The sequence below is a fragment of the Salpingoeca rosetta genome (assembly GCF_000188695.1).
Source record: "Salpingoeca rosetta unplaced genomic scaffold supercont1.6, whole genome shotgun sequence".
Classification (NCBI taxonomy): domain Eukaryota; class Choanoflagellata; order Craspedida; family Salpingoecidae; genus Salpingoeca; species Salpingoeca rosetta.
This window is the reverse complement of record NW_004754928.1, coordinates 38848-53847: the sequence shown is the minus strand read 5'-3', so window position 1 is coordinate 53847 and position 15000 is coordinate 38848. Positions and strand designations below refer to the sequence as shown.

The 15000-nt window shown below is 59.5% G+C and overlaps 3 protein-coding genes across 3 annotated transcripts in view; 1 reads left to right on the top strand and 2 right to left on the bottom strand.

The window, feature by feature from the left end:
- The window catches only part of PTSG_02570 (uncharacterized protein), a gene marked incomplete at its 5' end in the record, with an annotated part of 2049 nt that extends 352 nt beyond the window's left edge, over positions 1 to 1697 (bottom strand). The window contains 2 exons of the mRNA XM_004996010.1: positions 1 to 904; positions 1306 to 1697. The exon at positions 1 to 904 is cut by the window's left edge and continues 352 nt beyond it. Coding sequence (XP_004996067.1) covers positions 1 to 904; positions 1306 to 1697 — 1296 coding nt within the window. The remainder of the gene's footprint in view (positions 905 to 1305) is intronic.
- A 680-nt stretch (positions 1698 to 2377) lies between these two features.
- Positions 2378 to 7651, top strand: PTSG_02569 (uncharacterized protein). The gene is made up of 16 exons (XM_004996009.1): positions 2378 to 2813; positions 3069 to 3406; positions 3598 to 3660; positions 3854 to 3899; positions 4080 to 4183; positions 4420 to 4471; positions 4622 to 4703; positions 4852 to 4932; positions 5106 to 5210; positions 5463 to 5495; positions 5702 to 5762; positions 5978 to 6083; positions 6317 to 6409; positions 6609 to 6665; positions 6840 to 7049; positions 7247 to 7651. Exons 2-16 carry the CDS (start codon positions 3283 to 3285, stop codon positions 7293 to 7295), a joined length of 1266 nt encoding a protein of 421 aa, XP_004996066.1. The 5' UTR covers positions 2378 to 2813; positions 3069 to 3282; the 3' UTR covers positions 7296 to 7651.
- Positions 7652 to 7900: 249 nt separating this feature from the next.
- The window catches only part of PTSG_02568 (fibropellin Ia), a gene marked incomplete at its 5' end in the record, with an annotated part of 8082 nt that continues 982 nt past the window's right edge, over positions 7901 to 15000 (bottom strand). Inside the window, 3 exons of the mRNA XM_004996008.1 lie at positions 7901 to 11584; positions 11781 to 14640; positions 14674 to 14855. Of these exons, the coding sequence (XP_004996065.1) occupies positions 7964 to 11584; positions 11781 to 14640; positions 14674 to 14855 (6663 nt within the window). The 3' untranslated portion in view covers positions 7901 to 7963. The remainder of the gene's footprint in view (positions 11585 to 11780; positions 14641 to 14673; positions 14856 to 15000) is intronic.

The window sequence follows — 15000 nt, the reverse complement described above, 5'->3', positions numbered from 1 at the left end:
GTCACCAGCACCACGTTCACCAATACCACAAGCATCGCCACCATCACTGCCATCACCACCACCACCATCACTGTCATCACTACTACCACCACCACCACCACTACTGCCGCCGTGGCGCGGGCGCGAGTACCGCTGTAGCAGCTCCTGTGCAGCCCGAAGCCGCTCCTCCCGTGTCCGCACTGTGCTCGCTGTTGCTGCGACTGTTGCTGTGGCTGCGCCTCTGCGTGGTGTTGGGGCGTGTGTGAGCCCGTTTGCAGGCGGCTGCGACCACGGGAGCAGCCATTCCAGCCACTCCCACACCAGCGTCCACCACGAGCACAGCCAGGTTGTGAAGCTCGGCGAACCGCACACGTCGACTGCTCTGCTATCGCGCCTGCTGCCACCATTCCCGCCATCGTGACCTGCCATGCAATCACCACCATAGCGCCCACATTGAGCACCATCACCACCGCCACCACCATGCGCAGAATGGTGGCGACTGTTCCGGTTACCGCAACTGCCGGAACTGGAGCACGCGCCTGTAAGGAGGGACGGCCCATGAGCATGTGTGGTGTCGCTGCTGCTGCTGCTGGTGGTGGTGGTGATGGAGGCGATTCTGAGCTGGGGCGACCATGACTGCGTCATGTGTCCAATGTGATAGTGCACCCACTCGCCAAGATAGTCGGCGTAGATGTTGCAGAGGTTGTACTTGGCAGCAGGCACCCCGAGGCGAATGGCCCAGTTCAGGCTGGTGGATTGCATGCCAAAGGTGTTGACAATGAGGTTATCACCGAGCAAGCCGCCAATCATGATGTGCGACCACAGGCACACGAGCTTGAAGCTGTCCTCCATGGCGTCATCTGCGACGCGTGATAACAGCGAAAAGTTCTTCTCCCGCTTGGGTTCGGGCAGCGGCGGTACATACCTGCAAGTGCACAAGTAGGAAGGGCGGGGAGCCGGTTAACATTGAGACGTTGGCGTGGGGGAGAGGAGAAGGCAGAAGGTGGCATGAGAGCAATCGCGTGTCTTGTGTAGCCACGGCCATGCACGCACTGATGGACATGCACATGGGGACGGAGACAAGCTCGCCCACAGATATAAACACACACACACACACATACACATACACACGGACACGGACATACAGACAGACAGACACACACATACATACATACACACAGACAGACAAGACACACAGACACACACACACACACGGACAGACAGACACAGACAGACAGACAGACACACACACACACACACACACACACACACACACACACACAGACACACACACACGCGCACGCACACGCACACGCACGCACGCACCCGAGCATAGTCATGGTGGAGGTGATGAGATCCGCGGCTCGGTCGCCAATGGCGTCGCCGAGCCGATCGCAGCCCATGTAGGCACCCAAGCCAAGCGCCATGCCGGCGGTTCTGGCCAGCCGAAAGTTACGGTCACCGACGAGCGTCCAGCCAAAACTGTACGACGCGGCAACGCAGAGGGACTTTGTCGTGTCCTCAGCGACATCGTCAAGGGACGTGCGGAAGAAGTCCACAAGCACCTCCAAGTCCTCAATGACTGGTAGTGGCGGGTATGGCGTTGATGCTGGCGGCAGCGGCGGGAACCGCAGCGTGCGCCGGATCTCCGGTCGCAGGCGCAGATACACCACATGGCCGAACGATGCCAGCCCAAACAACACCACCACAACCACCATGGGGCGCAGCCATCGTGGAAACATGTACGCGGCGTTGGCAGTGCCACTGCGTGTGTTGTGCTGTGCTGTGCTGTGCTGTGCTGTGCTGCGAAGCGATGTGAAGCGATGTGAAGCGATGTGAAGCGATGTCGCTGTGACCGGAGTCAGCAGATGACGGCCTTGTGTTGCTCAAGCTGGTGTGAGACAAGTCAGATGCTGCTGCTGCTGCTGCTGTTGATGGGTGTGGTGGGTGCGATGTGGGACAGTGACAGTTGCGACAACGACGTGGGTGCGATTTCTGTGCGTGTGTGTGTGTGTGTGTGGTTGCAAGAAGTGGTGTGTGCCGCTCGTACTCTTCGTCCTCCTCTCCTTCTTCTCTTCAACACACGTCAAACGCGCAACATGCAGCCCTGCATGCACTGCTCACGTCACAAACACAAACAACAACAACAAACAACAGCCAACGTCAAAGCGTGCAACAGCCAAGATGAAGCTGTGTATGCTTTTGTGTGTCGTGTGTCGATACCTTTGCATCGCAACGCACCCCACAACAGTTGGCTACTGCTTGTGCTGTTTCACATGCAAACACCGGTTCGCGGCAAAACCCGCAACCCAACCACGCAGCGAAAATTTAGGGAAAATTTCATCCAAATTGCAGTTCGGTCATCGTTTTTTCGGGACACGCGTGGCACATTCCCGCCCGCCAACCAAACGCCACGAAACAAACGCGCATGAAGAACCAGCAAGCACAACAGCAACGGCAACAGAACCCGCCCTTTTTCTTGTGCGGTCCTTGCCAAACACCCTCCCCTCCCGCACCCGCGCCAGCCAGCCCGTCGCTTGCGCTTCCTGTCTGCCTTTTTTTTTTTCTGCGGGCGGGCTGCAACCATCATCACGTCAGGTGGCAAGCAAGCAAGCAAGCAAGCATCGACGTCCTAGCTGTTGGCGTGCGTGCCACATTCGAACGCCGCGAAGGAACCCAAACAAAACCCTGAACCGCAGCACATCAACACGAGTTAAGGCAACTCGCACCATTGCCGCAACAGCCGCTCACGAAGGAGGAACGTGAGTGTTTACCACACACCCGGCGCCAGCTGACGCCTTTCATTCCATTCCAAACCGGATCAGCAAGCAAACGTGAGTCCTGTTTGTTTGCTATCTTGTGCGGGCTTGCGCCAGCTGTCATTGCACCGCGCACACGTGCCTGCAGGCTTGGTGAATAAAGGGCTCCGCTGTCGCTCGCCCGATTCTCACTCCACAATTTTTTTCCGTCCTCTTGACTGGCGTGAACGTGTTTGTTTGGATTGTCTCAACATCTCCCTCGTCATTCCTCCTCAACATATTGCTCAACATCTCTCATATCCCGTCGCTGCCGCTCATTTTCTTCGACAGGGCACAGCATCACGTCCACCACACACACGCACACACACCCGTGTGTCTGTTGCCGCCCCTCTCTCTCTCTCTCTCGCGTGTGCACCATTACCGGTCAGCCGCAGTCGAGTAGCAGCATCTGTTGACCAGCGACGGGGCTAGACAAGGCAGCACATACCCACCCACCCACACACGCGTCCGCGCATTCCAGCACACCCCAGCAAAGAGCAGCACAATGTCCTCCCGCGGAGCTTCGAGTAGCCGGTATGGCGGCCATCGCTCAAGCAGTCGGCAGCGCTCCGACTCCTTTGGCGATCAGCGTCGACGTACGCACAGCTTCGGCAAGGGCCGTCGCCCAGGTGTGTGTGCGTGTGCGTGTGTGCGTGTGTGTGCGTGTGTGTGTATGTGTGTGTTTGCAGTGCCACGTCTCATCTTCGCAGCACACGTTTGCGTCACACCCTCCCCCTTCTATACATGCGCTCTATCGCCGCCTGTTTGTCGCTGCATCGTCTCACGCACGCTCGGTTTGCACGCATGGCTGGTTGCTCAGGTATCAACCACAACTGGCGCCAGCGCAATTCATCCGAGCCAACCACCAGGTCTTCGGACATCGGTCCGTTTGAACCTGTGAACACGCACGCGTGCGCGACATGTGTGTGTGTGTGTGTGTGTGTGTGTGTGTGTGTGTGTGTGTGTGTGTGTGTGTGTGTGTGTGTGTGTGCACTGTCGACTTGGTTGCTGTGCAGCGTTGCACCAGCAATGTGTTCACATGTGAGGGCCCCTACCTATGCCTTGTTTGTCGACAGTGGATGCCATCAAGCCAAAGACGGACGGCTGCCTCATCCCAGTGATGTGAGTCCGGCCATTTGTGTGATGTGGAGTGAGCCAGGCGCAATGCCTTGACAATCAGATGCGAAGCTTCTGAGCGAGCTTTGCTTCGCTTCTGTGTTTTTGCGCCTCATGCGTCTTACCATGCACCTCACCATGCTCGCTGCCCAACCTGTGTCACATCTACTTGTGCTTTCCGAGCAGCTTTGGCGATGAGAAAGGTAACAAGAAGGATGCCACGGAAGCGAATGGCCACAAGGTGGAGGACAAGCCTCTCGACAAGCTGCTGGACTCGTTCGAGTTTGAAGGTGTGCGCTGTAGCTGCCGGGGACTCATGTCGTGGAGTGTGTGTGTGTGTGTGTGTGTTTGGCAGTGGTTGTTCAGCGTGGCTGGAGTGGTTGTTCATCGTTGTTGATCATGCTGCGTGTCGAAGGACCAACCACATGTTGTCTGACCTCCACCTTCATCCCCGCTGCCTTTGGTGTGTGTGTGTGTGTGTGTGTGTGTGTGTGTGTGTGTGTGTGTGTGTGTGTGTGTGTTTTAGACGGTCCCATTGAGGATGACGGCTGCCTCGACGACGATCCACAGCCAGCAGCGTAAGCTTCATGAACCATGCAGCTCTTGTGCAAACGCCACCGCCCCACAGTCGCCCCAGTCGACCTTCACAAATAACCCGGTCACCACCATCATGGCCATCATCATACTCACCATCGCCCACCACGATTACCACCACTACCACACGTCAGGCGTCGCGCGTATCCTGAGGACCAGCTGTCGGCCAGCGGCATCAACCTCCTCCGCATCGTCTACGACCGCGCACACATGAGCGTACGTGTATTGTGCTTTGGCTCATCAGTGCAGCTTGTTTATCTGTTCGTGCAGCTTGTGTATCTGTTCTCTCCGATCTGCACTCTTGTCTCACTTGTGCTTTTTTGATGACACTGCCCACCTTGTTACTTGTTCCTCCCCTCACCAGGCTGACCGGGCAAGCCCGTATCGCCGCGTCTCCAACGCCTCCAAGCGCTCAGAGTCACCCTCCTCCCTCCACTGGGAACCGGTGCGTTCTTTAGCATGCGCAGCTGTGTGATTACATGACTGTCCCTTACTCAGCCAGACAGGCAGGCAGACAAGCAGACAACTGCAGGTGCATTGACACCTCTTCTCCTCCCCCTTCTTCTCCCCTCCAGTCCCACCCCGCCTAACACCTCATTGCATATTGGCCATGTGCAGACGTTTGCGAATACGCAGGGGAATGGCGGGCGCCACCGCCGCGCCAACTCGACCGGCTCCCGCCCGGGCCGCCGCTCCCCGCTCAACAAAGTCCAGGACTCACAGGTGCTGCACCAGCCCTGATTCACGTGGCGGTGATGGTGATGGTGATGTGTGCGCGCTGATGTGTGATTGTGTGTGATTGTGTGTGATTGTGTGTGATTGTGTGTGATTGAGTGTGTGTACGTGTGCATGCCTTTGTTTGTCTGTGGTGGTGTTGGTTCGTAAACACACCACCCCTCTCACGCTTCCTACCGGTTCTTTGTGATGCGTCTTGAAAACATGTGTGATTGATGACTATTGCCGTCCTCTGCTCAGGCTCTTCGTTACTACAAGCCTACGCGTCCAAAGGTAAGGGAGCAGTGGTGCTGTGGTGTCGTGCACATTGTGTGCGCTGTTGTTGCATTGTACAACGCACATGTCAGCAATTGCCACGATCTCCACATGCTCGTATCTCCGCCCTTGTCGTGTCATGCATCTCTCTCCCTTTCATTGCCATCGTGAGCGGCTCACTCGCTTGTTGTGAATGAACGCTCGCTTGTTGTGAATGAACGCAGCACGCCAAGGGGTCGCAGACGTTCAAGACCAAGTACTCGCCAGACGCCGTTACAGAGAAGGGTGCGTTGTCGGATGTGGTATGGCAAGGTGTGGTGAGGTGGGAGGAGACAGACAAAGGGGAGGGGGTGTTCATCATCGTCATCCAGTGCCATGAGAGGGTGGTCACGGGACACGCATGAGAAGGAGGTGAGACTGAAATGCGTTCTCGTGGAATCATATGCTCATGTTACACACTTGTATGTATGTATGTGTGTGTGTATTTGGTGCTGCTGTAGGCGTTGGCTGGTACATTGATGAGGAGAACGAGCACCGCGGGTCGACGGTCGTGTTTGCTGATGGCGTCCGCTTCAACCAGGACACCTACACCGCCTTTCACGAAAAGTGAGCACACACACATACATACATACACACACAGACACACACACACACACAGACACACACACACACACATACACACACACACACAGACAGACATGTGGCTGTTGCGAGTGTTGACGTGGTGCGTATGTGTGGTTTTCTGTTCCGCACCGCGCAACAGTGCAAGCGACATGCGTTGAGATTGAAGTTCTTTCCTCACCGTGGGTGCCATGGATGACTTGCGCGCTGTGCACCAGGTGCATGCGAGGCGAGCAGGACGAGACGAACCACTGGACCATGCCGCGGCTGTACCGGTTCTGGTCGTACCTCCTCCGCGACTGCTTCATCAAGTGCGTGCGTGCGGCCGCTGTTGCTGTTCCTGCTGTTGTTCCTGCTGCTGTTCCTGCCACGCTATGGGTTGCAGTGTGATGTGAAGCAGTCAGTGGTAGCGTTGTGTGCTGCAACAGGAAGACCTTCATGATGGACCAACAATTTTGGCTTGCTCTCATACCCGCTCCACTCTTCACATGTGTGTGTGTGTGTGCACAGGGCCATGTACGATGAGTTCCGTGCGCTGGCGCACCGCGACGCAGAGGGCGGCCACCGGTACGGCTGTCGCACATGTTCCATGTACAAGTGTCGTTATGCGGTTGCAAGCGTGCTGCAAGTCCTGCTTTTTGTGCAAATGGCCGTCATCACCACCACAATTCCGCACAGCCACCCTCATCTCACCATCATTATCTCACCACCATTATCTCACCATCATCCCCCCCCCCCCAGGTATGGGCTTGAGTGCCTGTTTCGGTTCTACGGCTACGGGCTGGAGCAGCAGTTCAAGGAGGACCGCTTCAACCTCGCGCTGTTTGACGACTTTGAGGCGGAGGTGATTGCCGACTTCGATCAGGGCCAGCTGTACGGCCTGGAGAAGTACGTCAGCTTCCTCGAGTACTCGGGCTTCCCACGCGACCGCATCCACCCGCGCATCAAGGAGTAAGCCGTACACTTGCACACCATTTGAACCCGCGCATATTTCATGCACACACGCACACGTCATGCACAAATGCACACGTCATGCACACACGCACACGTCATGCACACACGCACACTTGCCCTGCTTGCACACTTGCAGACTCCTCACCACTTTTAACGTTGTTGCATCACCTCTCCTTGCGTTTGATTTGCCACAGGGCCATGGTTGATTACCCAACCCTCTCCTCCTTCAAGCAGCGCGTTTGAAGCGTGAATGCCCAACCCCTGTTCTTTTGGGTGGTTGTGTCCGTGATGTTGTTCGTGCGGTCATCCTTCCTTAGGTCTTTTTCTGCTTCCGTGAGGTGTTGTAACATGATGTGATCGCTTGCGTTTGTTTGGTTGGAGTGTTGTTGCCTTTTGTTTCCGTTGTTCTAATCTCAACTTCTTTTTTATCAGCCCTTCGTACGATGGCTGGCGTCATAACCCAATACAAGAACCACGTATAACACACAGCCCACCGTCGCACCGTGCGCTGTTTGTTCGTGTCGTCGATGTCTGTCACACCAATTCACTGGGTTGTTGCAAAGGTGTTCGTTTATGGGAATACGAAGAAGGGCAAGCCAAGCACCCGTCAGCCAAACTCAGGAGAACAGGGAGAAGGGCAGGAGTTGCTTGTGGTCAAACGACAGCGTGAGCAAACACTGATGATGCATTGAAACACCATGATGCAAAACTGCCAAGTGAACCTGAGCCAGCACTGGTCAACAGAGCTGGCAAGGAAGAGCGAAAAGATACATCGGGAAGCAGCAGAACTAGAGCAAACACAAACAGACACACACACACAGACACACAGACACACAGACACACAGACACACAGACACACACACACACACACAGGCACAGACACGAACACATACATAGAGCACAGCACGTGCTCAGACATCAAGGGACGGCGTTGGGGTCCTGTGTCGGAGTTGTGCAGACGTGGGTGTTGCAGCGCGCGCCCGCGACAGAATCGACTTGAGCTCGTGCTCCTCTGATCGCCGACCTGCCCCGAGGTGCAGCCGCTGCATCTCCGCATCAACATCTGCGTCGTCCGTGCTGCTCTCGTCCATGCTCGTGCGCGAGCGGGGCGGTTTCGCCGGTGCACCGAGCGGCACGTTGTCGCGCACATCAGCCGAGATAACGACGCGCTTCTTGCGCTTGCTCTCGTGCAGCGGGAATGGCGGTGGCGGCGGCGCGTTTGCGCGCGTCACGTTGGACGCAGCAACAATCTCGGGGGCGTTGCGGGTGTACAGGGCGTTCGTGCGTGGAGAAAGCAAGTTCCCACGGGACAACCTGCGCTGGCGCGAGAGAATGTGTGCCTGCTCGGGCGCCGTCATGTCAGGCTCTGCAACAGCATACGGGTCTGCGTTGTCGTAACGCGTCGAGGAGTATCCATAGTGGTTGCTTGCAATGTCATAGTCGCCAGAAGCGCTGGCGGCGGTGTACCCTGCCACCACAGCGTCATCGCCGTGCGTGGAGCGACCAGGCAGTAGGCGGATGCCGCCTGCCGTTGTGCTCTGCGCCATTGGATCATACCCTGCAGAGCTGGCCCGCTCGTAGGTTGCGCGGTCGTACGTTGCACTGGACGCGTCGCTGCTGGGGTCGGCGTGGTGGTATGCGTGGTGGGCGTGGGCCGTGTTGATGCGAGCAACCTCCACCTCTGTTGGTGCTGTGGAGGATGGCGGCGCGCTGTGCTGCGGGCTGGCGTACGCAGGCGGCGTGGACACGTCTGTCGCGCTCATCGAGTGCAGGGCCTGCGCAAAGGCGGTGATGCTGGACTTGCGGCGGCGGTGGTCGCTGAATGCAAACTGCTCCGACCGCAGCGCCTCGCGTCGCTTGGCCTGGCGCCGAACAACAAGCACGGCAATCACAGCGATGGCGATGATGAGGGTGCCCACGCCAAGGATGATGCTGGTCGTGGTGGAGAACTTGAACCCGGACCCGTCACCCGTGGAGCCACTGTCGCCGTTGCCACCGTTGCCACCGTTGCTGTTGTCTGCACCGACGCGTTCACCGTTGCTGATGCGCACGGTCGTGGTGGTGGTCCAGCGACGCGCGGACGTGCCCGTCGTGGTTGCGCGCGTGTCACGCGTGGTGGTGAGCTGGCGATGCGCACCGCTCGTGCACAGCACAATCTGCACCTCCGACACGGGCATGCAGAACGCGCGGGCGCCAACGTAGCGCTCAATACGGTCGGCGGCGTCGGCGTTGATGGCGCCGACAATCACGTCGATACCGTTCGAACCGAGCGACACGTCGATGGTGCGGATCTCCTTGGGTCCGGCAACGTCCTCCTCGACCAGCCTCTCCCACACGGCGCCCGCAAACTCAAGCGCACGCGCAGAGGACGGGTGTGTGAACACGCTGAAGAAGTCAATGTCGGGGAAGGTGATGGTGACATAGTGGATGCGAGACATGGGTGTGGTGGTGCTGGCCGCATCGGTGCGTGTGCGTGTCGCTGTACGCGTGGCCGTCGCTGTGGTGGTGGCCTCGGTGCGTGTGCGCGTGTGTGTGGCAGGGACTGTCGTGGTGGCCTCGGTGCGTGTGCGCGTGTGTGTGGCGGTGGCAGTTGCCGTCGCTGTAGTGCGAGGAGCCGTGGTGGTCCGTGCACGCGTTGTCTCCATCTTAGTCTCTGTGCGCGTTTCTGTACGGGTGCCAGGCGCTGTTGTCGTGGTGCGACGCTCAGCGGTGGTAGTTTGGCGCTCCGTTGTCGTGGTGGAAGGCTCCGCGCGGTCACAGCAGTAGTCGCGGCTGCCACAGAAGCTTCCACCTGGGCACGCATGGCCAGACTGACCGCAGAAGATGAGGCTGCCAAGGAAGTCACGTGTCGCAGTCAAGTCACCACACACATCTCCACCAGGAGTGGTCGTAGTGCGACGCTCAGTTGTTGTGGTGCGACGCTCAGTGGTGGTAGTTGGGCGGTCCGTTGTGGTAGTTGGGCGTTCCGTTGTCGTGGTGCGGCGTTCCGTTGTGGTAGTTGGGCGTTCCGTTGTCGTGGTGCGGCGCTCCGTTGTGGTAGTTGGGCGTTCAGTTGTCGTGGTGCGACGCTCCGTGATGGTGGTGGATGGCTCCGCGCGGTCACAGCAGTAGTCGCGGCTGCCACAGAAGCTTCCACCTGGGCACGCATGGCCAGACTGACCGCAGAAGATGAGGTTGCCAAGGAAGTCACGTGTCGCAGTCAAGTCACCACACACATCTCCACCAGGAGTGGTCGTAGTGCGACGCTCAGTTGTTGTGGTGCGACGCTCAGTGGTGGTAGTTGGGCGGTCCGTTGTGGTAGTTGGGCGTTCCGTTGTCGTGGTGCGGCGTTCCGTTGTGGTAGTTGGGCGCTCAGTGGTCGTGGTACGACGCTCCGTGGTTGTTGTTGGGCGCTCCGTGGTGGTAGTTGGGCGGTCCGTTGTCTTGGTGCGACGCTTCGTGGTGGTAGTTGGGCGCTCAGTGGTCGTGGTACGACGCTCCGTGGTTGTTGTTGGGCGCTCCGTGGTGGTAGTTGGGCGGTCCGTTGTCTTGGTGCGACGCTTCGTGGTGGTAGTTGGGCGGTCCGTTGTCGTAGTGCGACGCTCTGTGGTGGTGGTTGGGCGCTCCGTTGTTGTGGTGCGACGCTCCGTAGTGGTAGTTGGGCGCTCCGTTGTTGTGGTGCGACGCTCAGTTGTTGTGGTGCGACGCTCCGTTGTTGTGGTGCGACGCTCAGTGGTGGTAGTTGGGCGCTCCGTTGTTGTGGTGCGACGCTCCGTAGTGGTAGTTGGGCGCTCCGTTGTTGTGGTGCGACGCTCAGTTGTTGTGGTGCGACGCTCCGTGGTGGTAGTTGGGCGCTCCGTTGTTGTGGTGCGACGCTCAGTGGTGGTAGTTGGGCGCTCCGTTGTTGTGGTGCGACGCTCAGTGGTGGTGGTGGGTGCCCGTGTGGTCGTGTGCTCGCCACAGCGAACCTCCTCGTCAACATCGTCCTCATCGACACACTGGTAGTCGACCTCGAGGTATTTGTACGTGTCCACGCACGGATCGGAGAAGACAGAGTTGCATGCAGACACACGGCACGCCTCTTCGCCGTCGCAAATGTCTGCAACAAGGTCAGTTGCCTGGATGGAGCACGTTGTCAAGTCTGTGCTGCCGTCACGGAGCAGCGGATCAGGGCACACGTCCTTGTCACGACGACCGTAGAACGCATGCGCAACCTTGATGACTCTCCGTGGACCACAGTTCAGCTGCAGCACAGCCGTGTTGCAGTACTTCTCGCCTGGCGGAGCTGCCTCACACTGGCGTGCCTTCAAGCATGTGTAGCCAGGCAGGGTCGTGGCTGCTGGTGTCGTTGTTGTGGTTGGCCTGGGCGTTGTTGCAGCTGTTGTGCGCGGTGTGGTCGTACGCGGACGTGTGGGTGTCGCCTCTGTCGTTGTAGTGGTTGGAGCACGTGTAGTTGCGGTGGTGTCGACATGTTCGCAGGTGCGTCCAGAGACGCCCTCAGGGCAGTGGCACGTGAAGAAGAGCCACCAGTACACCTCGCACGTACCGCCATTCTATCAAACGCAAAGAAAACACACAAAAACGACGTGGATGGGTGAGTAATGAGATGAGTGTAACGCACATATGTGTGCGGTTGCATGCACCCCTGTAAAGTTGCATCAAAGAATGCATGAGCACAGGTACATAACGACAACTAAAGTCATTTGACCACAAAACAAAACATATGAAAAAGCTAAACAGCACACGTACCTCGCATGGGTTTGGTTCACAGGGACCATCACCGGTAGTGGTTGGGGGTGCACGCGTAGTGGTGGGGCGCGAGGGCGTGGTGGTGTAGCGGTTGATCTCGCAGCGCTCGCCCTTGTACCCGTGTGGGCAGTAGCACTTGTAGTCCCGGCCGTGGTCCTTGGACTTGCACGTGCCGCCGTTCAGGCACGGGTTGGTGTCGCAGATGTCGTTCTCCGTGGTGGTGGGGCGCGAGGGCGTGGTGGTGTAGCGGTTGATCTCGCAGCGCTCGCCCTTGTACCCGTGGGGGCAGTAGCACTTGTAGTCCCGGCCGTGGTCCTTGGACTTGCACGTGCCGCCGTTCAGGCATGGGTTGCTGTCGCAGATGTCGTTCTCCGTGGTGGTGGGGCGCGAGGGCGTGGTGGTGTAGCGGTTGATCTCGCAGCGCTCGCCCTTGTACCCGTGGGGGCAGTAGCACTTGTAGTCCCGGCCGTGGTCCTTGGACTTGCACGTGCCGCCGTTCAGGCATGGGTTGGTGTCGCAGATGTCGTTCTCCGTGGTGGTGGGGCGCGAGGGCGTGGTGGTGTAGCGGTTGATCTCGCAGCGCTCGCCCTTGTACCCGTGGGGGCAGTAGCACTTGTAGTCCCGGCCGTGGTCCTTGGACTTGCACGTGCCGCCGTTCAGGCACGGGTTGGTGTCGCAGATGTCGTTCTCCGTGGTGGTGGGGCGCGAGGGCGTGGTGGTGTAGCGGTTGATCTCGCAGCGCTCGCCCTTGTACCCGTGGGGGCAGTAGCACTTGTAGTCCCGGCCGTGGTCCTTGGACTTGCACGTGCCGCCGTTCAGGCACGGGTTGGTGTCGCAGATGTCGTTCTCCGTGGTGGTGGGGCGCGAGGGCGTGGTGGTGTAGCGGTTGATCTCGCAGCGCTCGCCCTTGTACCCGTGGGGGCAGTAGCACTTGTAGTCCCGGCCGTGGTCCTTGGACTTGCACGTGCCGCCGTTCAGGCATGGGTTGCTGTCGCAGATGTCGATCTCCGTGATGGTGGGGCGCGAGGGCGTGGTGCTGTAGCGGTTGATCTCGCAGCGCTCGCCCTTGTACCCGTGGGGGCAGTAGCACTTGTAGTCCCGGCCGTGGTCCTTGGACTTGCACGTGCCGCCGTTCAGGCATGGGTTGCTGTCGCAGATGTCGTTCTCCGTGGTGGTGGGGCGCGAGGGCGTGGTGGTGTAGCGGTTGATCTCGCAGCGCTCGCCCTTGTACCCGTGGGGGCAGTAGCACTTGTAGTCCCGGCCGTGGTCCTTGGACTTGCACGTGCCGCCGTTCAGGCATGGGTTGGTGTCGCAGATGTCGTTCTCCGTGGTGGTGGGGCGCGAGGGCGTGGTGGTGTAGCGGTTGATCTCGCAGCGCTCGCCCTTGTACCCGTGGGGGCAGTAGCACTTGTAGTCCCGGCCGTGGTCCTTGGACTTGCACGTGCCGCCGTTCAGGCACGGGTTGGTGTCGCAGATGTCGTTCTCCGTGGTGGTGGGGCGCGAGGGCGTGGTGGTGTAGCGGTTGATCTCGCAGCGCTCGCCCTTGTACCCGTGGGGGCAGTAGCACTTGTAGTCCCGGCCGTGGTCCTTGGACTTGCACGTGCCGCCGTTCAGGCACGGGTTGGTGTCGCAGATGTCGTTCTCCGTGGTGGTGGGGCGCGAGGGCGTGGTGGTGTAGCGGTTGATCTCGCAGCGCTCGCCCTTGTACCCGTGGGGGCAGTAGCACTTGTAGTCCCGGCCGTGGTCCTTGGACTTGCACGTGCCGCCGTTCAGGCACGGGTTGGTGTCGCAGATGTCGTTCTCCGTGGTGGTGGGGCGCGAGGGCGTGGTGGTGTAGCGGTTGATCTCGCAGCGCTCGCCCTTGTACCCGTGGGGGCAGTAGCACTTGTAGTCCCGGCCGTGGTCCTTGGACTTGCACGTGCCGCCGTTCAGGCACGGGTTGGTGTCGCAGATGTCGTTCTCCGTGGTGGTGGGGCGCGAGGGCGTGGTGGTGTAGCGGTTGATCTCGCAGCGCTCGCCCTTGTACCCGTGGGGGCAGTAGCACTTGTAGTCCCGGCCGTGGTCCTTGGACTTGCACGTGCCGCCGTTCAGGCACGGGTTGGTGTCGCAGATGTCGTTCTCCGTGGTGGTGGGGCGCGAGGGCGTGGTGGTGTAGCGGTTGATCTCGCAGCGCTCGCCCTTGTACCCGTGGGGGCAGTAGCACTTGTAGTCCCGGCCGTGGTCCTTGGACTTGCACGTGCCGCCGTTCAGGCATGGGTTGCTGTCGCAGATGTCGTTCTCCGTGGTGCTGGGGCGCGAGGGCGTGGTGGTGTAGCGGTTGATCTCGCAGCGCTCGCCCTTGTACCCGTGGGGGCAGTAGCACTTGTAGTCCCGGCCGTGGTCCTTGGACTTGCACGTGCCGCCGTTCAGGCACGGGTTGGTGTCGCAGATGTCGTTCTCCGTGGTGGTGGGGCGCGAGGGCGTGGTGGTGTAGCGGTTGATCTCGCAGCGCTCGCCCTTGTACCCGTGGGGGCAGTAGCACTTGTAGTCCCGGCCGTGGTCCTTGGACTTGCACGTGCCGCCGTTCAGGCATGGGTTGCTGTCGCAGATGTCGTTCTCCGTGGTGGTGGGGCGCGAGGGCGTGGTGGTGTAGCGGTTGATCTCGCAGCGCTCGCCCTTGTACCCGTGGGGGCAGTAGCACTTGTAGTCCCGGCCGTGGTCCTTGGACTTGCACGTGCCGCCGTTCAGGCATGGGTTGGTGTCGCAGATGTCGTTCTCCGTGCTGGTGGGTCGCGAGGACGTGGTGGTGTAGCGGATTGATCTCGCAGCGCTCGGCCCTTGTACCGTGGGGGCAGTAGCACTTGTAGTCCCGGCCGTGGTCCTTTGGACTTTGCACGTGCCGCCGTTCAGTCACGGGTTGGTGTCGCAGATGTCGTTCTCCGTGGTGGTGGGGCGCGAGGGCGTGGTGGTGTAGCGGTTGATCTCGCAGCGCTCGCCCTTGTACCCGTGGGGGCAGTAGCACTTGTAGTCCCGGCCGTGGTCCTTGGACTTGCACGTGCCGCCGTTCAGGCATGGGTTGCTGTCGCAGATGTCGTTCTCCGTGGTGGTGGGGCGCGAGGGCGTGGTGGTGTAGCGGTTGATCTCGCAGCGCTCGCCCTTGTACCCGTGGGGGCAGTAGCACTTGTAGTCCCGGCCGTGGTCCTTGGACTTGCACGTGCCGCCGTTCAGGCACGGGTTGCTG